This window comes from Poecile atricapillus, chromosome Z (genome assembly GCF_030490865.1).
Source record: "Poecile atricapillus isolate bPoeAtr1 chromosome Z, bPoeAtr1.hap1, whole genome shotgun sequence".
Taxonomy (NCBI): Eukaryota; Metazoa; Chordata; class Aves; order Passeriformes; family Paridae; genus Poecile; species Poecile atricapillus.
Genome location: NC_081289.1, coordinates 93,484,074 through 93,508,687, shown reverse-complemented (window position 1 = coordinate 93,508,687; position 24,614 = coordinate 93,484,074). Strand labels below are relative to the sequence as shown.

The 24,614-nt window shown below is 39.0% G+C and overlaps 1 protein-coding gene across 1 annotated transcript in view; it reads left to right on the top strand.

Annotated features, from left to right (window-relative positions):
• Positions 1-539: 539 nt before the first annotated feature.
• SVEP1 (sushi, von Willebrand factor type A, EGF and pentraxin domain containing 1) overlaps positions 540-24,614 on the top strand; it is a 119,716-nt gene continuing 95,641 nt past the window's right edge. The window contains exons 1-3 of the mRNA XM_058826325.1: positions 540-1,974; positions 15,086-15,341; positions 16,487-16,663. Of these exons, the coding sequence (XP_058682308.1) occupies positions 1,456-1,974; positions 15,086-15,341; positions 16,487-16,663 (952 nt within the window). The 5' untranslated portion in view covers positions 540-1,455. The remainder of the gene's footprint in view (positions 1,975-15,085; positions 15,342-16,486; positions 16,664-24,614) is intronic.

The window sequence follows — 24,614 nt, the reverse complement described above, 5'->3', positions numbered from 1 at the left end:
TGCATCATTTCCCTAATTAAATCATATTTTCTGTTGCTTAGCCTCTTGTCATTTGAAGTGAAATCTGAGTGTTGCTGTGAAGTCAAAAGGACAGTATTGGATCAATTTTTCATCAGCTCAGCTCTTTATTCTTAGTGGATAAAGAATGTGTAATTCAACCAAATGTACACGTGGGGCTTAACTGGCAAGTGCACCAATGTACCTGTGTATTCCATCGCACTGTGATATATCAGCAAAAGCAAACTTGAGAGGAGGAGTAGAAAATATGTAAAGGAAGGAAAGTACCAACAAAAGGCCAAAACAACAGGTTTACATGGCTAATCTGTCCCAGAGAAATTTTTCTGAGACTTAGTTACTCCTGAAAATGCAGTTGATTAAGTAGAAAAACTGTTTCATTTGAAACCAATGGCTGAAATATACCAAAGCTCTCGACTCATAAAGTTCTTGAGAATTAAATCTGTACTGAGGTTGACTGAAGGGTAGTGGGCTCTGAATTTTGCAGGAGGTCTCTGTATCTCTCTCCTAAGGTGATTTACAGATGGCAGGACAGCACAGGACCTCTTCTGAGAAATGGACTGTAATGTCACACATGGCAATCAGGAAATTTTCATAACATGCGCAGTTTATTGTTGCTACATCAATGTATATGTTTGTGTACACATCTCTATGTACATATGCAAGTGCCGTCCCTGTCTCTTATGCACACACCCTTGTGGACACTCACCCCACATATCTGGACACCTCGCTGTCATTTCTGTGAGATGTACATAAATAAAGTATTGCTACATCTTGAAAGTTGAAAAACCGAGTCCTCAGGCTGCTGAAGTGCGCCCTTCAACAAGACAGGGAGACTGTGACACAGCCAGGAGCGAGACCAGAGCATATGGACCCTTCAAACCTCCCAGCCGCAGGCTCATCCTCCCCGCAAAACAAAGAGCTTAATTAACCACGATTAATTCAGCACATTTCAGTGCAAGCCACTCACTCCGTCCCCGCGAACAGCAGCTCCAACCCGCACGGCGAGGGAGCGGAAAAGGCGCTCCTCACTTTTCGGGGGGTCCTGCCTTTCCGCCCCCCTTCGCCTATGCTCGGCGCGTTTCCAGTGACCGCCACCCTCCCCGCTGTCGGACTGTCCCCTGCCAGCCGTGTGGGACCCATCGGGGCGGGACGGGGCGGCGGGAGGCGGGGAGGGACGCGGGGGGAGAACGCTTCCGAAAGGCGAGGAGGGGAAAACGGAGAGAGGGGCGTGCGAGGGGCAGCGCCTCAGCCGCGGGGGATTAAAGGGCGCGGATACCTGCGGGGGCCGGCGGGGAGGCCGGCAGGGAGACAGAGAGGCAGGCAGGCAGAGAGGCAGGCCGGACGCCCCTCCGAGTAGAGAGGAGGTGGGGCGTCAGGGGGCGACCAGCAGCTCTTCTCCCGCGGCTGCCGGCGTCTCCCCGCGCCCGCCGCCACGCCATGTGGCCCCTGGTGGCTCTCTGCTGCTGGGGGGGACTGTCGCTGTCCCTGTCGCCGTCGGCGCCGCAGGGCCGGGCGGGCGGCCAGCCGGGTGCCCTCCTCCGCGCCCCAACTTTCGCGTCGCCTTCCCTGGAGGCGCCGGCGCTGCCCGACACGACGGAGAGCAAAGTGGAGAAGCTGGGGCGCGCCTTCAAGCGCCAGGTGCGGCGTCTGCGGGCGCGCAGCGGACGGCTGGAGCTGGTGTTCCTGGTGGACGAGTCGTCGAGCGTGGGTCCGGCCAACTTCCTCAGCGAGCTGCGCTTCGTCAAGAAGCTGCTCTCCGACTTCCCCGTGGTGCCCGCGGCCACGCGCGTCGCCATCGTCACCTTCTCCTCGCGCAGCAACGTGGTGCCACGCGTGGACTACATCTCGCGGCGGCGGCCGCAGCAGCACAAGTGCGCCCTGCTGGGACGAGAGATCCCCGCCATCGCCTACCGCGGCGGCGGTACCTACACCAAGGGCGCCTTCCAGCAGGCGGCGGTGAGACGGGCGGGGGTGCGGGCTCCGCGGTGCCGGGGGATGCACGGTCAGGGGTGCGGTGAGAGCGGCGGCGCCGTGAGGTGCGGGGTGCTCTGTGTGTCTCGGCATCGAGGGAAGGCGCGGCGATGTGAGTCGCAGGAGTGCGTGGGGTGCTGGGGTGCGATGGCTCGGTGTGCGGTGCGCTGTGCAGCGCGTGGTGTGGGAATGTGGCTCTCCGCTTTGTTCGAGGGTGTTCCGTGACAAGGGGTGTAGGGCTGTATGATGGGGTGTGCAATAGTGTGGGATGCAGAAGTCTCGTCCGAGCCATTAGTCACTATCTCCCCCGTACTGTCTTGCACCTGCAGCTCCCATGTTTCCTGATGCCCTTGCAGACAAATGTGTGAAATTCGTTCTTTGAAGGGGCATGGAGCCCCAGCCTCAATTTCAGAAGTGATACGTATGAGTAAAGTCTGGCATCTGAAACGCCTGCCTGGTGTCATAGCAGCAGGACGTACTCTTGCCAGGTGTCTGTTTTAATTGCTAAAGCCTTACAAAGGTCCCCTTAAGCTACTAATAAATAGGGGCATGTCCCCAAGAACATTTCCAGACACCGTAACACAATCACTTGTTGTGCTGTCATACAGACAGCAGACCTATGGCAGAAATTTGGTCTAGGCAGCCCCTGAACATGTGTTGGCACTTGATCATACTGGGGAGACTTCGCAGTAGAGGGTTAATGGACAGCCAGTCCACTCAGGACCTTTTTTACAAGGCTAGGCCTGGTTCTTCTTTGTCATTTGACCTCTACATTCAGAAACAGCCACCAAACCAAGTCTCATTTTCGAGATTTATATATATAGATATATATATATATTTAAACATCTAATTTCTTGTAGTGTACGGTAGCTGAGCATTGGATGCATTTGTCTGGAAACACATATTCTCATTTGGAGCTGAGGAGTGAGATTGCAAGAGGTGCATCACTGCTGGGCATATGAAATTGGCAGAGATTATTCTCTTCACTTTTGGCAGGAGAAAGCAAGTTCACTGTATAATGTGCTCAGTGCTGTACATGCCAAACCTGCTTTAGGAAAACACATCCCTGTATTAGATCTTCCACTGTGAAGCTATGTTTCAATATAGATCCATCCCAGGGGTGTTGTGTGAAAAAGTTAATGATTCAAGTTAAAAATAACCGTTAAAAACAAAATATAAGCTTAAGAAATACCATCTGTTGTCTTGATATGAAGTCTTGACTAATGAGATCTTTAAAGAGAATAAACAAAAATCCCTTCAGAAACCTACAATTTAGTTTCTTGAGCCCAGCTAAACTTTGTGGCTGCAACAGCATGAATGTCATTTTACATTGTGTTCTTATAAGAATGTGGGAAGAAAAATATTCACATGGTGACAGGGAAAATTAAGATAGAATAACAAGGTTAAATTCCGGTCTGCTTACTAGTTCTTGGTTAAAGAGACTGTACTGTGGTTTTCTTCAGTATGATTTCTTCATGTCAGACAAATTAACATCTTCAGAGAATACACTCCTTACTAGACACTCTTCAGAAAATTACTGGTCTAAGTTTAAAGTACTACTTTTGAAATAAATCTATAAAGTTTTAAGAATAACAAAACTGCTATTCCCTGGGGACTCTTAGACTGTTGCTTTATGTTTTTAACTGACTTTTGCTACAACCCATAATTATTTCTTCTTTCATTTTTCTAAAATGTCTCTTTTTTGAATTATTCTTTTTCTTTTACACTTTAATTTGGGATTCCTTCTGACCAGAATTCTCTGCTTCTTTTCCAAACTTAAAACTCTCTGCAAAGCATTGCAAATTCTCTGGGATTGTATCACTTACATGTTACAGTAACAGAAAATGAAGTAAAGTTCATAGTTAGGATAAACCCAGCACTTAAAGAGTCATGCAGCCCTCTTTGGTAGGATTCAAAGGGGTCAATTCATCTCATCGGTGGTGGTTCCACTGAAACCACAGAGGCAGAGAGATAAGTGAATTCTGCAAGGTCATCAGGCCAGTTAGTGTATGACTTGGGAACATGAGTGAACAGGAGTAAGATTTACATAGCAATTGCTGTCTCAGAACCTGTATCAACAAATCATCCTAAAAGCAGACCTGTTCAGTTTGACAAACTGTTTCACAACCACACAACGTCCATCTTCTTAGAAAATATAAGAGAGTTCTCCTTGGCACTGCAGCTTTGCATCCTCTCCAAAGGTACTTTGCTGACAAGCTTATTGCAGTTTCTGTGTTTTGTCAAAGCTGTCCTTCCTAACTTTTCCCATGTAGACCACCCTTTGGCATTCCTACCCAGCATATTAAAGATAAATTCTATGCAATTCACAGAAATATGCCGAATATACTGCAAGAGACAGTGGCAAGAGACAACATCCTGACGAGAATGGCTGAACTGCTATTGATGTTTGGGTTTGCCAACCCATTTATGATTTCATGCCATGCTTGAGCTAGCATGTGCTCATTTTCAGAGTCTTTCTTTTAAGGCACATGCAAACAGTCTTAGAAAGGGGAAGAAACTGAGCTCATTAATTCAAAACTCTTTGGCTTCAGTTTTTCACAGCATAAGTTGGTGGGACAGCACAAACTACATGCAGCTTATGTTAAGCAGATTGCTTATTGCATTATGGAAAGCTACAGTGCTGTTGTGACAGCAAGATAGAACCAAAGCAGAATTGAAAATACAAACAGGTTTGAGTGTTGCTCCTGGTGCTTAAGGAATGCATCTAAAGCCAAAAGACCCCGGTGGAGAGGTGTTGAGAGACCTGTAGGAAACTGTATTGGACCTTCTGACCCTGAGAGATAGCCACTGCTAACAGCACCCATTACGCCTCGTGGGAGGGATGTGCCTTTGTTACCAGATGGGTTTTGAAACAGAACTGAGGGGTCATCATGCAATGACAGAAATTTAATGGAGTCTTGTTTTAGCAGCTGAGAATCACAGTTACATATATGTCAGCATTGGTGTGCTATCTTTATTGGTGGACAGTTTAAACATCCTGAAGCTGCATTGGTTTCCATTTTCACCTTTTTTAAAAAAGGATGAAAATAAAAATTATTCAAACTACTGCACATGGTAATGTGTTGAATAAAATTATATCTTCTAAGAAGAAAGTAGTCTTATTTCTGTCTTTCAGTGGAGGTAAAATGGAAACAATTTCTCTTCATAATTGAAGTGGAAGTTGTAGGTGTGCACTAGTATGACTAGAAGTCAGAGATAGTACTCAGACAGCCTTAGACAAGTCAATTGTTATAAAAAGTCTAGAAAAGAGGGAGCCTTTGGGAGTACTGTGTTGTAAAAATAATTGCACTAAAGGTAATCTTTTTGTTTTTATAATTCATCTTCACTCATTTGAAGTTGGTATAGGTATATGCAAGTGGAAAGTTTGCCATCTACAGAATAAAGTTGCATGTTTTTTGAAAATCTGTTCTTTGAAATCTGGTGTTTGTATCTAATGTGAATTGAGGGAGCATGACAAATGTCCCACCAGCATGTCAAATTCCATGCTCTCTGTTATGATTAATAAATATTTTTTAAAAAGGTCCCTCAAAAGAATGTAAGCACATATCAGTTTAGGATAAACAGTTCTAATGTTTATTTAGTGCTCGTTTAAATAAGTAATGGTCGATTTGTTTCTTCTGTATGACAAAAGCACAAAAGTACAAGATGCAGTATTGTTACCCACTTGGAAAATTAGCTTTTATTTTCAGTGCATTTTTAGATTCAGAATCTCATTTTCAAATTAAAATTAAAAGTTTATTGAAGCTAAAGAACTGAAAATCTTTTCTTAACAAGTACTTGGTTAAGTTTTTTTATTTGAAAAAAACTAGTGCCGTCTCACTAAGAAAATGAACATTCATGTATATTGTCTGGTTATCGAGCATGTGTTTGTGGATTTTTATTCCTATGACCTCTGCAAAATCTGCAGCCAAAAATGTGAGAGTAGTAGATTCTAGGTTATCTTTGGCATCATGCTCTAAGTATGTGATGATGGCTTAGGTCAGCTAGAGCTAACTGACTTCTTGACAGCATTGGGCTTCTCTGAGTTTTGAGATGGCCTTGGGAGTCTGTGTTATAGATATGGCAAAAAAAAAAAACCAAAGTCAACTTGGTTTACCTCTGTGGCCACCTTTGCAATTGCAGAGCTGGTAGTTAGGGATTACCAAATTGAAAGTAGCGCTCCCAACAGCCATCTCTAGTGTCAGCTCCAAATCTCCAGTTTTAATCAGCATGGTGTTTGTGGAGAGTACTGGTCCTGCATACTCCAGCCTTGCATGGGGTTTGTTCACAAGATTAGTAGGGCAGGGTCAGAGACAAGATACACATCTGTACATTGTTCATTGCCCTTAGACCAAGCCTGAAATATACCTACGTTTAGAAGTTATTAAGTAGTTAATTTTTTCCTGACCTTTTGGCTGGGACAGGTAAAAAGTGCACTGTTTATCTGCTGCTGCCTAATCAGGATTAATTTTTTCTTTAGCTGAAAACCTTTTCTTTGGAATCCTTCTGCTTGAGCTTACAAAACTGTGTCTCACATTTTGGTCTAATCAGAAGTCTGTAATTTGGAAGTCTGTGTAGATATTGCTGCACAAAACAACACAAATCTCATGCCTGTAATATCTGAACCAACAATACAATGAATGAAATCTTTTACCACTATGGTATCTGGATGATATCATCCTGAATGTTTCAGGAATAGAAATTCCTTTTCATGAGAAAACCATTTTTTATTGTCATCTCAGACTTTTTTGGAAGGGTTTGACAATAAGCCCCTTCTGAAACCAAGTCCTTAAAAGTTAATACCCTCACCGAGAAATCAGTCTGAGCATGTGCTTTGCTTCAGAGATATAAAGACAAACCAGAAATGCTGCTGAGTGATTTGTTCTGAGATAAGAAATAAATCCCCAGCACTAAAATTTTGAAGAAGTCAGGACAAAATAAGTTGGTTTGTTTTTAATTAATTTCCTAGGCTTACAAGAGGACTTTACAGCAAAATACATCATATTTAGCAGAAGTTCCAGACATAAACCTCAGCATTAAACTTCTGAATGTTTATTTTACATGTTCTGTGATACATATTTTACCCTTTGTCCACCAATTCCATATGTTACTGGAATTTGTGAGTCACATTTTCCAGGTGAGACAGCATGTTTGTGATGATCAGAATTTTCTGACTTTCTTAGGTGCAGAAATTAAAAGCGTTATTGCTTTTAGCAACAGGTTCTTTGTAGGACCAGCAATCTGCTTAACTTTTGGAACTGCTTACTTCTCTATGATACAGTCATACTTCTCTATTAACACAATCCAAAACAAAAGCTCTCGTTAAAATTATAATACTCCCTCTGGTTCAAGGTGTCACTGGCAACCTCACCCAGGAAGATCAAAAGCTTCCTTGAATGTAAGCAGCAGTTTGTAAAGAGCTTTAACGTTCAGAGTCCTGGTGCTCTGCTAAGCATACATAGTATGAACAGTTAAGCAGAGATGGATTTCTCTCCTAAACACTCCCCCACACCCAGTTGGTCTGGGACATCTCTTATCAGTGATAACTTTGTGTTAGTGTTGCTCAATTCTAGCAGTCCTGGAAGGGAAAAAAAAAAAAAAGTATTCAGATGATAATTATGATAATTGAGTAGTAACACCTAGAAATAGATTGGCCAGGTCATGAATTGTGTTTGTCATTTTGGAATTAATTATTCAGTTCAGCTTTTCCTCTTTTTCTCTGCTTATTTAAAATAACAAATGTTTAAACTAAGCGCAAATGAAACAAATATTTGGCAGATGTACTAGTCAATAGTGATGTGAATGCTTGATCTGAAAATACATTAAAATCAGTTACGTATTTAGCAAAATATTTTTGAGTCTCTATTTTTATTATTAGCAGAAGACCAGAGCAGTACTAAAGAAATCAAATAATATCTCTGTTATATTAATGATGGAAACCATTCAGAGACAAAGAAAACTTTTTATTTTTCAAATCAAATTGAGATCTATTAGCAAATTATATTTTGAATATAGCATATAACATGGCAGCATATAAAGGTCTCCACCCACTTTGCAAAGTCTTGATAAACTTGTTAAAAAGTTTTTATATAGCATAAAAGCTCAGAAAATGTCTATGTACATGCCCCATTTTTTAATGTCCTGCTTAGAAGACTTCACAATGATGGAAGATGAAGGATATGCATGTTAGTTGTTACCTGGAAACCAGGTGCATTCTGTTCTTTCTAGTTCAGAGCTCAAAACTGGAAGCCACACAACTTCAAATCACCAGGTCCAACAGTTCTAACACAACTGTGTGAGTCAAAATTCTAATAGCTGTAATAATAATACTGTAATAATATACTGTAATATGATGTTATAATAATACTGTAATTGCAAAGCCAGTGGTGATTTTGTGTTGTTAGGCTTTTGTTCTGGCTGCTCAGCACTGTGTCTGAGTTGGTGTTGAATATACCCAGGGATGGAGAACCTATAAACTTTCTGGGAAATCAGTTTCAATGGTTAATCACTCTTGCAGCAGAAATGTTGCTTCTTCTCTTTAAGAGGAATGTTGATATTTAAATATGTGTTACTTGCCTCATGCTACCAATTAGAAGATTCTGTATACATCTTTTTTGCTCCCCCTCTCATTAAGTATTTATATATATGCATGGATAAGAGGACCTTAAACCCTCTTTTACCCCATCTGAATATTACTAGGTCTGTCAGTCTTTGTCATATGTCATATCAGTACATTTCCTGGCCATGAGCATGCCTGGCTTTTTACACCTGTGCTTTCATCCCTATATTTGGGGTTGTGTGACACAGTTGTGAGATTTACTCAGATCATGCCGGCCAGTTACTGAAAGAACTATTTAAATATTTTAGATATACAGATTATTTCTATAAACACATTTTTCTCTGAATTAAGAGTGCATTTCTTGCTATGGGAATATCCAAGAGTAGTTTTAATATTAGTTTATTTCTTCTAAATAGGTAGCAGCTCATTCTCTAGAGTCTGTGTTGCAGTGCAGAAAAGAGTGAGAAAGGTGGGAAGCCAAAACCTCTAACTGTGGAATATCTTTTTGTTCATTTTATGAAGCCTAAAGAGGGGATAAGATTCATTTGTTTTGAGCAGTGAAAATAGCAATGTATAGTGACCGAAAGAAAAGTTGGCGAAATCAGACCTTTGCTGTTTTAGAGAGGGAGCTCAGGAGGTATAGCCAGGTCTTTTACGTACAGGAATAACATTTGTATTGTTACCAAAAATTAATAAAATAAAACTCCTTAGCACCAATGTAACATTAAGAAGCAAGCATTCTTTATTCGGTTGGATGCATGAGGGGATATCTCCTCCAAAATATTTTGCATGCTGAGTGCAGAAAAAAGCTCCGAATTATATACTATATTTTACATATGTATTCATAGGTTTTCTCAGAAAAAAAAACCATATATATATAACAATCATTTTTCCAAAGTTGTAAACTTATGTTCCCTTCCCTCTGTGCATGCTTTCTGTCCTGGGAGACTGATGATCCCTGGTGGTGGGCAACACCAAAGACAATGCCTGGTGAACTGGTAAAAGTTTGCACAGTTGGGCTGGCTGCTTTCCAGTTCTTCTTCCTACAGAATTAGCATTGTGTGATTCCATAGGTCAGTGGGTTTTGAAGAATAAGCCTTTCATTAACCTACCAGGTGTAAACAACTCTTCACCTGGCAATGTTTCATGATGAAGGGGAGCTGTATTTGTCACCCCCTAGCCTTGCATTACTCTTGTGAGATGGCCAGGTTTCTTAGGAGTGCTCTGGATTCAGTGATGTCTCAGCTTCACCAAAAGCTGTGTTTGATCACAGCACTGATTATTTTTTTCTTTATTGAATATTTATTTTCATAAAACCTCCTGTCAAATTTGGACACTTTTACCTGAGGGAAAGGTGAAAGCAAAGAAACCTTGGAACAGAAGTTGAGCTTGGCAAAGGGGTTTAGCATTGCCATTTTCCTTTGTGAATAAAATGATGATCTGCTTCTGAAGCCACCTATGATAAATTATGAGGTACTATTTTAATATTCTTATGAATATATGGACCAAATCTACACAGTGTTTATTGTAATAAACTAACATTTATGAATTTTAATACAAGCTTAATAATGAAAATGTTACATTATAGATAGGTAAATTAATTGTATAATATTATAAAATGGAAATTATTTATTTTATATTGAATAAGTGATCATCTAGGAAAAAGAATAACTTAATTCTATTCAGAACTCATCCCCTGGTGTGTATGTTTTATGCCATTGCTAAACTGAAAAGAAATCCAATGTAAGTGGTCTTCTGGGGTAGCACAGCTGAATGGCTGTCTCATGGAAAGCTTTCTGTTTTTTTTTGCTTCTGAGATGCAGTGATTTCTTGCAGCTGATCTGTAAGAAATAACATTTGCTTTTTAGCCCTTTGATAGTGTTTTTCCTACAAGGTGAATGTTGGATAATACTATTTTGAGGGTTAGGCTACAACTTAAGCATTTTGAGGAAAGCTTCTCCTGCAGCTGTATGATGTTCCTGGAGCCTTGGTCTGTAAAGTGAGAGAGGATAAACTATTTCAACTTGTTTCACTGTAGATAGATAAAATATTCAGTTCTGTCAGAAACTTCTTTAAAATCAAAACCGAGAGTAAGGACAGGAATCAGGCCCAAGATCGTGTGTTTATGGATTACATGCAGAAGATGTAATTGAGACAGTAACAAAGAACCTTTGACAGCATCATTGCTGTGGATGCCAAGTGACTGAAGAACTCTTTGCCCTTCAAAACTTCTCATCTCCAAATTTTGTGTTACAAACTTCATGTTTATGTTAAAAATGCAGAAGTTAGAATTTAGCTGGCTTTGTAACTGTACTGGTAGGATTTGGTTTTCCATTACTGTAGTGAATTTCTAGAGGAGGATTTTGTATGATAACTCTTGTGTTGCACAAGACTTCATTTTTTAATTCTAAGGACTTTTTTTGGCACAAAAAATTGATTAGACTGCCAGGTATTTGTACACACCAAACAGTCACTGAACACAATACAGATGGTAATAACTTTTTGCTAATGTGAAAAGAATGTTTTATTTGAGATCTGGAAGGATTACTGAAACTGACTGATCTACTGCTCCTCTGAAGGAAGCGTAGACAAGAAAATAGTTACTGAAATGGTAAAAGGCTAGGTATTTCTAGTGGCTCTGTGAATTTCTGTTCAATCATCAAGAGCACTAGTTGTTTTGTTTTGTTTGTACTTATCCCCTATTAATTTATAGTAGTGACCAAATGGCCTAAATTCTCAATTTAATAGGCCATTCAGCTCTGTATTTTGAGTTATGGCTGGTGTTCAGTTTCATTTAATGGTAAAATCAGAAGCAGATGTGGATATTCTTGTCAAAGAAACAGGTTCTCAGGATCCTTTAAACTTACTAGTACCATTTAGAGGGCTTAAAAGCTGTATTTATTGAAAAAAAACTGTATTTATTGAAGAACCTGACAGTTTATGAAGGGACTGCAAAGCCTTGTCATGAAAAAGCGTCATCTTTATGTAGATACAGTCCATGAAGTTGTCAGGGGCTGATGAACAATCTCTGTGTGTACTTACAAGTTTAGGCATTAAACAAGTTTAGGGGTTGAACAAACATTTTAAAATATATGAACTTTCTGTTCAGGGAAAAAACATTTTTCAAAATGGCTTTCTGGAGAGGGAAGGAGAGAGAGGTTTCTCAGAATGCATGTAATTCAGAGTTAGAGAAAACAAAAATTATGTGAAATGTTGCACAAATATTTCATAGAAGAAGCATGGAGACTGATACTTGGATTGTCAGCAACTCTGACAGGATGGTGACCTGTCCTCTTGTCCTCACAAAAAGAAATAAAATACTAAGTAGACCAAGGGACATACACAAATTATTTCAAAACAGACTTTTGTCTCCTCCCCCCATATCCTCCCTGCCCCCCCGCCCCCCACCATGCTGAATGTTTCTTTCCCTCCCTTGTTTTCCTCTGTTTTTATACAGCAGGGATTCTGTGTCTACAGTTACAGCTGCAAGACATGAGGGCCAAGCTGGTCAGTTGCTTTGTTTTGTTTTGATTTCTAGGGGCAATATGTAGCAATCCTCTCTGTTTGTCTGTCTGTTTCTCTACTCAGATTCCCTGGTGCCTGAATATTCAGGTCTTCTGGGTAGCAGGAGGACAGCTTCATGCTCTCTTACCTGTTGGCTCAATTCATGTCCGTGTGACAGAAGTGCTGTCTTGAAGAGGTGGCTGCCCTTTGAGATGCAGAGGACAGAAAAGATGTTGGTTCTTGCCTTATCTGAAGTTGTGTAGCCAAGACATGTTTTCCCCTCAAAAACAGTTATTTTCTCGTCAAAGATGGTCTTTTACTGATGTTTTCCACTTACTCAAACCCACGTATTTCAAAAGGTCCTGCTAAGCATTTTTCATGAGACCAGGAACTTTCTTGATTACATGGAAAGTCACGGAGGATTTGTGCTTCAGGAGTTTCAGAGGAGATTTGTAGCAGTCTAATTTTGTAAAACAAAAATCCCTGCGTATTTGCTAGTCAGAATTAAATAGCCCTGAGATATCTGTAGTCCTGTCTAGGCTACCAGGGCCCAAGCTCATTTGTTCACTGGCCCTGAAGACTTTTTTCTGTGTTTAGGGAAAACATGGAACTTTGATTGTTGCTGATTATGAGCATTAACTGCTGAAGAACCAGGGCAATGTGGAATGCTGTCCCCTACCTTCATCTGCAAAGTGTGTAAAGCTTTCTGTTGTGCATTGAGGGAAATGGTGCTGGAGGATACTACAGAAATTGCCATTCTTCCAAAATTGAGCTTTGTTCCCCCTTCTGTACATGTTATGACACAATCACGAGTTGAAATCATATTCTGCTAGAGCAGTCTGCGTGTAGGTGGGATCTTCAGAGAACTGCACTGGCAATCTCCATTATGTCTCTTAACCCTGTGTAAGTTGTGGTTTCTTCCTTGGTTAGGAACATTCTACAACTTGCATGTATTTGGGGCATATTTTTCCACCTTTATTATGTGATTTGCAGATTGAAATTTCTTTTTTCAAAGCTCAGAGATGCTACAGTTGCCAAAACCAAGTGAGTGAGGATGGAACATATGTTTTCCTTGTCCTGTTTTTCAAAAAAAGGGCCATTTTTACTGAAATAGCTTTAGACAAACATCCTGAGTGGAGAATATCAGCCTGAATACTTAAGTTGGATAGAAGTTTAAGTTGTCTATATTCTGTTTTACAATGGCACAGTTAATGCTAAATATGTTAATTATACATGTTAATTATAAATAACACTACCATCTCTGCCTGCAGTCACTTGTCTTAGAGCATCAGTTTCAGAATGCATTTTGAAATTAGGCATTTGTACATCTTTCCTACTGTTTGTCTTCATGTTGCCCTTTCTCTTGTCTTTTTCTTCCTGATTCTTTTCATTCTACTTTCCCACTTCATTCTGGTTTTCCACTTATAACTTAAGCAATATGAGGAACAATAAGTTTGATTTGTGAAGGGTATTATTATCTGCAAGAGAATTTGGTTTCACTCCCTTTGGGCTTTGCAAGCAAGTAATAATAAAATCAAGCCCAGCAGTCAAACATGGCTTGGCAGTCTCTCAGACCACAGTGCCAATGGTATGTGCTTTGATTTATGGCGTGTGTGCTTGTTTTGCATAGCATCTACCTGAAATCAGTGAACTGACAAATCAAAATCCAGTTGTCCTAAAATGTGGCCTGGCTCACTGGGAAGGGGTATAAAAACTCTGCAGGTTATTTAGGCTGGCCTAGCTAGTAAGCTTCTAGATGACCTGAAAGCCGGATGAATTTGCTTCATAAAACTTACATAAAGATTTTGTAGTAAAACAGCTCAGCTTGGTTAATCTTTGGCTTTGGAATCTGTGCTTTTTAAGAGTGTCTTAATCATATTAACCTACTTGTCATACAATGACAATGTCTTTTGGAGTATCATTCAAAGGTCTATTGAATGTGGTCTTTTGCATAAATTGTAGCGTGGTATAATCTATTATTGAAACAAACACGGTTATAATTTGTCTACTACCACAATGAAAGTCTATATCTAATTCTTTCTACATAGGTTCTCAGAGGATGGAGAAAATATTTCTTCATAATCTCCTGCTTTAGGGTTGTGGACAGCACCTGGCCACAAATAGGAAGTTGGTAGTTATCCCTTATTTACTCACGCTCTGACAGACAGTGGCTAATCATCAGCATGGCAACTCCATAGGGTGGCTTCTCGTCCATGGCACATTGGCATCACATTTTTGCTGGTGCTCTGCCTGTCTCCCAAAAACTGAAACTACTTGGAGGGTAATTGGCACTAGCACATTGTCAGTCTGGAAAGCTGAAATGGGCAGGAATCTCAGGCGGTACTGAGGAGTATCACAAATGCTTTGTGTGGAGTATTGTTAGGAGGAGCAAGTAGCAGGGTAGAAGGGACTACAGGCATTTTTAAGGCCACAATGGACAATCTAAAGTAGCAAACTGTTGAAAGGGAGGAAATCATCATTCAACAAATGTATGAACATTTGGGACAAATGGGGAATTTTATGCTGGGTTTAAAATAACCAACAGTCCAAATACTTGTTAAGAAAAGCCTTACAATAAATCAGTAGTAGGGTTTATAGTTTAGTGGATCAAAATATAATATTGCATTAAAATATGTTAGTTTGTATTTTGGGTCTTGCACTAGATTTTCAGTGTTTGTAGTACCTATTTAAACTTCAGTCTTAACAAAGTCACTTAAACTCCAGTCAGAATCATTGCTGAGTCTGATGCATGGGTGACTTAATCAATCAGCATGAACAGTGTTTCATTTCTTATCATGTCATGGTTTCTGTGGTTGTGTAAACTGTGAGCACCTAAAGTGTGACTCAGGTTGGCCTTGTTCAACCACAAGCTGTATGTGCAGGTAGTTTGACCTTTGTTATAGTGGATGATCTTGCAGGGGCCTTATTAGCTGTATAAATCAAATAAAAGGAGCCATATGGTGGAGGAAGCAGTGTACTGATCAACCACTGTTAACCCTTTGCTGAGGTGTGCAATTTCATTTTCTCTTCCAGCAAATATTACGGCATGCCCGTGGAAATGCTACGAAAGTGATATTTCTCATTACTGATGGCTATTCCAATGGGGGAGACCCAAGACCCATTGCAGCATCCTTGCGTGAACTTGGAGTGGAGATCTTCACCTTCGGGATATGGCAGGGGAACATCCGAGAGCTGAATGATATGGCATCCCACCCAAAAGAAGATCACTGTTACCTTCTTCACAGTTTTACAGAGTTTGAGGCTCTGGCACGCAGAGCCCTTCACGAAGGTATTAATGTCCTAAACTCAGAAATCTACAGGAGACAGAGAGGTCTGAATAGAAAACTCTCCAGTACTGTCTTGTATTTACACTTCATGTAGTGTTTATTCCCTTTTTATTTTTCTCATACTTTCTAGACAAGGTGTTCATCCCTCAGTTAATAGGATAAACTTTATTTGGCTTTACTCTTTGCCAACAAGATGTGAGCAAAAATCTCCTCGCTGAAGTGTATACATACTTACGTCCATTCAGCTTTTCATTTTGTCTGTAAAGAACAGACTGTGCTCTTGGCCCAGTGTACCTTGTGCTTGAACAGATGAACCTTGTAGTCAGGTACAAGAGACGCCTTAGAACTAGACTCAATACCTTTAGGGTATCTCAGACAATAACAACAGCCTGTTCAGAACTAATCTAGATCCCTCTGTGTAAAAGTCAATACAATTTGTATTTATGACCTTATACATGCAGTAAAACAGGAAAGAGGAAGAGGTGAAAAGAGAGTTTGGACTGCAATTCCTCTTTTAATCTGCTATGTCCTAAAATAAAAGCTTTTTCTGAAAAATAAGGTGGGTTTAGACAAGCAAGTGAGAACACATGATTTGTTTGACAATGCTGCTTGATTGAAGCTTAGAACAGGCATCAGACTAGCCATTTGAATTTATTTGCTATAATTTTCAAAAACATGCTACTCTAAAATAACAGTGTAAAATAAGGTTTTCTCATGCTTTGTTGACAGCCTGTTTGTTCCAGGTAAGTTTGGATTGGTCTATGTGAATGTGCCAAAGCTTTTTATTTTATAATATGACCAAATGGGTTTACATGCCATGACCAAATGTTCCTCTGATGCCAAATAAGGCATCCACCAAAGCTGGAAAAAGCTGTCTCAACAGCTTCTGTTGGGAATGAGACTGCATTCTGGCAGTGTCTAAGACTCAAATGGAGAGAAAATCTGAATGCACCATGGATTTCAGTGAGCCCTTTTCCAGAATAAGTCTTTGCATGTTGAGCATAGCAAGGCTCTGCTTCATACTGGCATCTCGGCTACTTAGAACTGCAGCCTAGGGTTTTTAACAAATGTTTCACCAGTGGTAAAATGTGAGACTATGGGATTACTTTTGTTTGAATTTTTTGTTAATAAATTGATACTATTTCAGACCTGCCATCTGGCAGCTATATCCAAGAAGATATATCGCATTGTTCATATCTGTGCGAGGCGAACGAAAACTGCTGTGACATCATGGCAAGCTGTAAATGCGGCACTCACACTGGCCAGTTCGAGTGTATCTGTGAAAAAGGGTACTACGGGAAAGGACTACAACATGAGTGTACAGGTGAGTCACATGTCTCGGTATCTGGGTTTCTCTGTATGCTCTGAGACGTGGATAATCTGAGAGCTAAAAGATCTGTTTGGGTGTATGGCTATGAACCTGGATCAGAATGCACCCAAAGTTGCTGAAAAACTCTCTGGCTGAAGATATAGTATAGCTGTAGCAGTCAAACACACCTCATACCTTGTCTTCAGCAACAGCTCAAAGGGATGCGCAGGAGCAAGGTAAGAATAGGGCAAATTCTGACAAAGTAAAGCTTTCCTAAAACACAGCACACAAGAAATTTGTGACTATGAGTTTACCAAGTCTGAGGTAATGTCTTTTGCTCTCAAGTGCTCAAAGTACGTTTTTTCCTCATAGGTTTTGCTGAGCACTTCTTGAATTTTCATAAACTCTGGTGTTCAGAGAGGGGCTTTATATGTGGATCTGTGCCGATAAATTCTGGGTGAAACAGTTGTGTAAATGTGTTTTAATTCTCTCATGAGGTCTTCCAGTTAACTATAGAGGAAGAAAACATTTGAGTCACTAAACAGAAATGAGTCATTGTGACATTTTGCTAATACTGGTTTTTTTACTACTTTCTGGACAAGCCCTTTTACTCGTATGCATTCGAAGTATGGTTAAAATAACAACAATTTACACTTCTTTACAGAAGATGATCTGTAAAGTTGTATTACACTCCTTGCCAATTATCACATTGTAATTGAGCTTGTGCCTCTGGAACACCTTTCCTTTTTTCAGTATGCAAGCAGGAATTCATTGGGTTTTGAGTGCAACATGCATAGACGGATGCAGTTAGGAATCAATATCAGCACTGACACATTGGATCAGAATTGTGCTTTATGGAAATGGTTGCAGCTCCCTTTTGTGCTCAATTAACTCTAAACAGATACGCTATTCCATTGACACTAATTTATTTAATTAGTTTTAGATTTGAAAATAAGCGAAAGACAAAAGACAAAACTACATTTTAATAATTTTAATTTTATTTTTCTTTTTTCATAAAGTAATTTTCCTTCACCTTCAGTGCCATAGAAAGATATTGAACAAAATACATACAGCATTTCTGCCTTTTTCAGTAGTTTGCATCATTAAATATTGTTTTGAGCAATTCCTAAAGAGAGCAGGACTTTCACTGTAGAGTTGCCCTTTCTTTGTGAAAGGGTCTTTTGACAAGGTAAGCACACCTTTCAAGTGCCACCAAAAATGGTAAAAGTCAGGTTTTTTAAAATGGGCACTTTGTAGCTGCAGACAAAAGTTTCATTTTTGCATCCTTGGTAGATGCTTCTGAAATAAATTTGTAGAACGGTCTGATATTAGATATTCTGTGAGTAAGCTGATGATTGCAGCCATCTGCTGTGTATATAATGGTAACTGAAGTTGCATACATGTATTTTAGGGAGAAATTGACCTGAGTAACTCAAACCTTTTCTTTATGTATGCTCTGTTCAATTCTTGTGTTTTTCAAGACAGAAAAAAAAGACAATATGTGTTCTTTAAAGGAAAAACAGCCTATTTTGAAATCTTTTATTCAGAAAAGGATTCCAACCTTTTTTTTTAACATCTCACATCTGAGCATAGCTGTGGATTTGTAAAGCATAAGGAATCTTAAGAATGTGTCTTAACTTGTCCTCACTCTATAATGTGCAGGACAATTTGTGGCAAGTTTACAGTGACAGGACTTCAATTTTAATTGGACTATTTTTAGGATTTTTTGGCAAAACTTGAAGATATTCCACTAGCCTAACCTTCTAATACAGTAAGGCTTTTTAAAAAGAATTTAAATTAAGAGGGAAATTGCTTTTCTTTGTAGTATCTGTTATTTTTGCTATTATGTTTATTTTCTGTGATTATTTTTTGTATGCTATGCTTTTCATTATACCACTTTACTGTTGTTTATGGTTTTAAATGTGAGGCATCAGAATAGCACATAAAAATCCTTACAGTTTTTTATTTTCATAATTACCAGAAAAAACTCTGGAAATCTTCTGTAAAATAAAATAGGAGCCATGTGCTTTGTGCTGAAAAGCAGAAATTCAGTGTCCCACTCCCACTCTTTGTAGTATTGTTGATGATGTGCCACTAAAGAAAGAACAGACTGACTGTTCTCTTCTTTAAAAAGCAAACCAAAAAAAACTTCTTGGCCCACACTGGGAACTTCATGTGGCCAGAGATATCTGTGCTGATTGTGGCAAAGGAAGGGAGTGAGAGGGAAAAGGGAGGCAGGATTGTAACCAGTTCCCAAGTATTGCAGAGTGCATAAACACCTCCTCTTCAGTAACTCTTCACTTTTACTTCTCCTTCTTCTCCTTGATTACAAATGTTGAGGCTCAGACTAGAGACAACCAAAGAAAAATACAAAAGGCAGCAAAAATAAATCTTGTAACTTTTCATAAGGACTCTTTCTTCCATTTCATCAATAAAAGGTGAGTTATTTAAACTGCACCTTTCATAGGAGAGTAAACAAAAATTCAGATCTCCATTTGTATTTTTCTTCTCCCTCTTACAAGGATATGTCTTTCACATGGCATTTTCACATTTTTTTATCAGTAAGGCTCTCCTTGGAAAGTTTTGTTTTAAGAGGTCTCTTGGGTTGAATGACCTTCTAGGTTCAAGATGATGCAACTAAAGATAGTACCCATTATGTTCACCTCATCAGTTGCTCCTAAGCAAAGCCATAGTTATTGGGGAGGTTAGGAAACTCTTGTCCTACAACCCCTAGCTTCTTTTGTCTAACATGTAGACCCCATTTTTTGCAGCACAAGGTATTCATAAAGATGATATGCAGCTCACAGGGTAGAATAAATGGCTTAATTCCTTGTAGTCTAGGCTGGTTATTCATTCTTTTGTTTATATTTAGCTCACTGCTTGGGTATAATTATTGAATTCCACCATCCGCATGAATATTTAATAGCTTGCCTAAGCTTTTATTTAGGAACATGCAGCATATCAGTAATCATATGCACAGCTACTAGGGCAACAGTCTTGGCTTCAAAACACCACATGGATTAGATTTCTAAAGAGCCTTTCCAATGAAACATGAAAACATGAAGACTCAACTTTTTTTTTTTTTTTTTTTTTTTACAAATATTAATTCAAAACACATTACTGAAAAGACTTTAAACTGAGGATATGTAGGTCCAGCAAGACAGGGAAGATTTGAATTTTGTGGTTTCTTGGACTGTGGACGTAATTTTTATCCAAGCATTTTTTCCATGAGATTTTCAGGATTATTTCTGTTGAGAATGCAAAACCAAACCCAGTGTTCATAAATTGGTCATCATAATTGGATACCTTTCTTGTTAGAAAAAAACTTCTGAGTTTACTATACTACTAGCAGTTCTTTCCTTAGTCACACAGGAAGAACTTTAATTCCAGTGGTGAGTCCGACCATCTAGCCAAAGGAAAGTAAATATTTCTTCTGCCTTGCTGTCTCCTTCCTCCCTTCCTTTTGAGAGGAGCTTCCACTCCCCTTGGAAGCTGAATCACCCTTTCTCAATATTTCTCTATGGGAAGCATTTCTTTAGCTACCCTGGAGGAGTTACTGACTAAATGAAGCTTTGCCAGCCATCTTGGAACTTGGCAGATGGTACTTGGAAATTCTCACTAAGTTTTCAAGATTCCTCCAAGTCCCAAGGCTTCCAGAGTTAACAACACATATAACAACATATGCTATACTCTTCAGTAGGTGCCTACCATGGATCTGGAGGAGAACCACTGACAGTACTCTGAGATTCTGACAGACAGGGAGGGAAAAGAAAGCAAGAAAGGGAGTGTGTGTGAAAAAGTGTAGAAAATGTCTTCAGGCATAGTAAGATCTCAGGTTAAATTTGCCTGTTGAATCTGAAGATTTGAATTACTTCATGGAACTGTAGATTTGCAAGCCCTTAGAACTTAGCTTCTTCCTGTCTCACAAAGCAGTGCTGTTTTGTGCTTTCATTCATTGATTCTGCATCTTAAAACTGGGTGGGAGTTTGTTTTGATTCCGCCTGGGCTTTAATTTCTAAATCAGAAAAATACTCTTCATTTCTAACTCAGCTGTCACTAAAAGAGAGCTCCTTGTAAGACCCGCAGCCACTGAAAACTGACAAATGGAAAAAGGGGAATTTCTTTGAAGAAAGTGTCAAATGCCTGCTAGTGGCATTTTGTGTCACCTAACCCTGCAGATCTTGATATACCAAAACAAGAAAGCAAACAAAAATTTTACTTTAAATGATTTCCAATAACTTGGATTACAACTGTGCAAGCAAGTTGGGATGTATATGCTTAATGAAGCAATAATGAAATGCTTTCAAAACCTGAGCAGTTTGGAAAGACTTAGGAGTTAGACTCACCTGCTCTAGAGACAGAAAATCCTTAATGGAGAGACCTTTCTCTGAGTACAACGTGTGTCAACCTGTGATTCACCCCTTTCACTAAACAGCTCTTTAATTAGGATCCCATTTCTGTAACCTAATGTATCTCTGATTGGGATATGTTTGTATACTTTATTATTTGTACTTTAGTCTTCTCTTGTTACAGAGTGACTTTCGATCTGTGATAATGCTCAGAGGTCCTATTGTGAATATGCTGTGTCAAAATGACTGGCTGTCACATAAGGAGGAGGGAGCTAAACCAAGAGAAAGGATGCAAAATGCCTGTAACTAAGTAAGCCTGAATTGATGCCAAATTAATACTGGCAAAGATATTCCTTGCTGCCATTCTGTGTATTTTTCTCTGTTTTTTATAAATCTTGTGACTCCTTTTGGGTAAGAGTTTCAGGAAACATTGTGATGGTTAAACACAAAAGAAATGTAAATGTGTTTTTCTAGTGAAGGTAGCGTAATGTCATGATGGGTGAGTACAGGAGAAACTGTAAATCAGTTTTACAGTGGTTTTCCATTGACAGTACTGGAAGACAAGTGGATGAGAAAGGTGGATATAAAAAACCTTTATAGACATGGATATGGAAGTTTAGTAGGTTAATTATCTTTTAAAAAGTATTTTAATTCTTAAAACAATAATATAAAAACATTAATAATTATTGTTTTTGTGAAGACTGAAGAAAATGGCTTTTACAAGTGTTTTGTGTTCAAAATAAATGCATCCAGAAGCATACAGATGTGCTACTCCAGATTGTTTACATTTCAATCTGCTTTCTTAAAACTTAATCCCCTGAAGCCCAGTATTGCATGCTTTGCTTCTGGAAATTAAGTAGACCTTCTCCTTCTTGTTGCTATAGAAAGCAAAGCAAGGCTGAGGGAGGAACTTAATTGGATGCTGCAAGATTTTTTGAAATTTAGCACACAGTAGAGAAAAGTTCCTTTGGTTTGAGAATTTAAAAGTATATTGCCAGCATATTCTTCGTATCAGGAAAGGTTTTTGGTTGGGTTTTTTGTATTTTTTGTTTTATATGAGTGATTGATAAAGATGAAGGTTGCTGCATGATCCCACAGCAGCTTTGCTGTTGTTTTAAGTGACTTCTGACACCAAAGCAGTTTGTTTCCCACCTGTACATCCCCCTTTATGAAGATAGGGCATTTCTGGCAGTGAATTTAAATCCAGATTTAGTCCATCAGAAAAACTCTTTAACAAACTCTAGAGTGAGACAGTGAGCTCCTTATTACCAAAAAAAAAAAAAAAAAAAAAAAAGCATGAGTTTTAACATCTAACCTCAGGGGCTTTGCCTGCAAAACTGTGGGAAAAATTACCTTTTCTTAGTCAGTTTGGTACAAATTTTTCACATAAATAAATGGCACATGAAGCTGCTGGTGGGTTTTCACCAAATCTGTAGTTTTGACAAGGCACTCGAAGTGGATAAAAGTATCTCATATCAATGAGATCTGCATCAAGTCTTTGGAACAGAGTGACTCTTTGCCTTGTGTATCAACTAAATAAATCTTCTCAAAAGTAAATATTTTAAGTAACATGATAGCTATAAGGGATAGCAATGTTTCTGTGGTATATTTTTTTTTCTAATTCTGTACACTGTGACTTGTCTCCCTTGAATTTTAGAGTGACCTGTGGCAGAAAAGGAAAACCCAGAAACCAAACAAAACCTACCAACAAAATAGTTTTCTCTGCATTTCTGCACCATTTCTGAGGAATTTCTTTAACAAATTAAGTTGTAGGGTGAAGGTGAAAATCCAGATTCAATTTTGACATATGCAAACCAGAAAAGCAGAGGTGTAATTTTACACCTGTATGTAGCATTGAAAAACATCCATCCTTTCCATGTAGATGTTATCAGAGGCTTTAAAAAATAGGTTTCTATGATAAACCAGACTCTTTCCTATTAAATACAGAACTGTTTCTGCAATAAATTTGTTGGAATGTTAGAAAATGATGTACAACTTACTCTTATTTCCTTATCTTCAAAGTGACATGTCTTGGTCACCTTAGAATGTCAGGAAAATGAAGGCTCCAAAACATATGTGAAATTTGAGGAGAAAAAAATTCAACCATTTGGAGGGCTTGAGAGATGCATAAAACATTCTCTGATTAGAAATAGACATGACTCAGAAATAATCTTCCACTCTCTGTGTCAGTCAGATTTAGGCTTTCTTTAGAGTCTATCTCCATGTGTCCTTTGGCCACAAGGGAAACATTGCAGGTAGCAATTCTAATAAAAAAGGTTAACAAAAGTGTAAGTACAGTACCAGCTAGGTTTAGCCTTTAGTTAAATGACTGTAAAATCTTTACTGTTATGGCTGGGCTTTGTCCTGAGGCTCTAGACAGGATGAAAAGCAAGCTGTCTTACCTTCACTAAAATTGTGCATGGTTTGAAAACATCCTTTTTCAGTAGTGCAGTCCTGGTAGTCATGGTAGTTTAAAAGTTTACCCTGGACGTGCCTTGTTTAACTGCTTAAAATGTTCATTAGCCTGTTGTCACTGATTTTTAAACAGTTAAGGCTCAAACCATTTGACAAGGGCCTTTGATAAGACCTTAACGGGTCTCGTACATTTGAAAATCTATTTTAGGGTTGAGATTGGCATAATAGCAGGCACTTATTGGAGCAGTTGTCCCCTGAAATCCTTTAATGAAGGATTCTTTGCTCTCCTTTCTGGATTACACTGTGTCATTTTACTTTCACTACCTTTTCAGAAACACATAGCCAGGATGTTTTCATAGACATATTGTTCCTGAACTTGTGCCATCTCACAAATTAAAAGCAGACAACTTAGCATTCTGTGAGCTTTTTGGTAGCTTTTGTTTTAGAGAAGAATATATTTAAATTCTTGAAACAGTGCATCAAGGACAAAATGAGATAGAAGTATACAGCAAAGCATTAATTTTTTACGTGAGGAGAGAGGTTAAAGGACTTAAAATTTGTTTTAATTACCTACTTTGTTCTTGGTGGCTCTCTAGGGCTCTGAAGCTTCACATTTAACTATTTGAGTCATTCCTAGAAACCAACTTCTACTACAATTTACGTGCAACTTTTAATCTTAGCGCCTGTGAGGTTGTGAATAAGTATCAGGAATTCTAACATCATAAATTGCCTCTGAAGTCTTCTCAAAGTTGATTATTTTAACTGGACTTGAGCATAGCGCTCTTACTGTGACAAGTTCAGTCATCCCCTGTGTCCCTACATTTGGATTGTAATGGATTGTACACACTGTATTTGTCACATGTCAAACAAATTTGACTCTTAACTCTCAGAATCAGTTTCAAATTGAGATGGAGTTGAAATATTTTCTCTTTTTTAAAAATCCCTTTCTTGACCTATGCTGTGAAATTCATTCTACCCAAGCCAGTATACATTGCAAAGTGCTTTCCCTGTAAGAAAGAGTACTTTCAATATTTTAAACAAAATTATCTACTTCTATCCCAATATGATAATATTGTGTATAAAATGCAATTTGAAGCAATTGCAAATGTTCAGAGGTGGTGACCTGTTACTTCCCTTGGTTTTGCTGAGAGGGAAAAAACATTGATGCAATAGTGCACAAAGCTCATCAGGTCATAACCCAC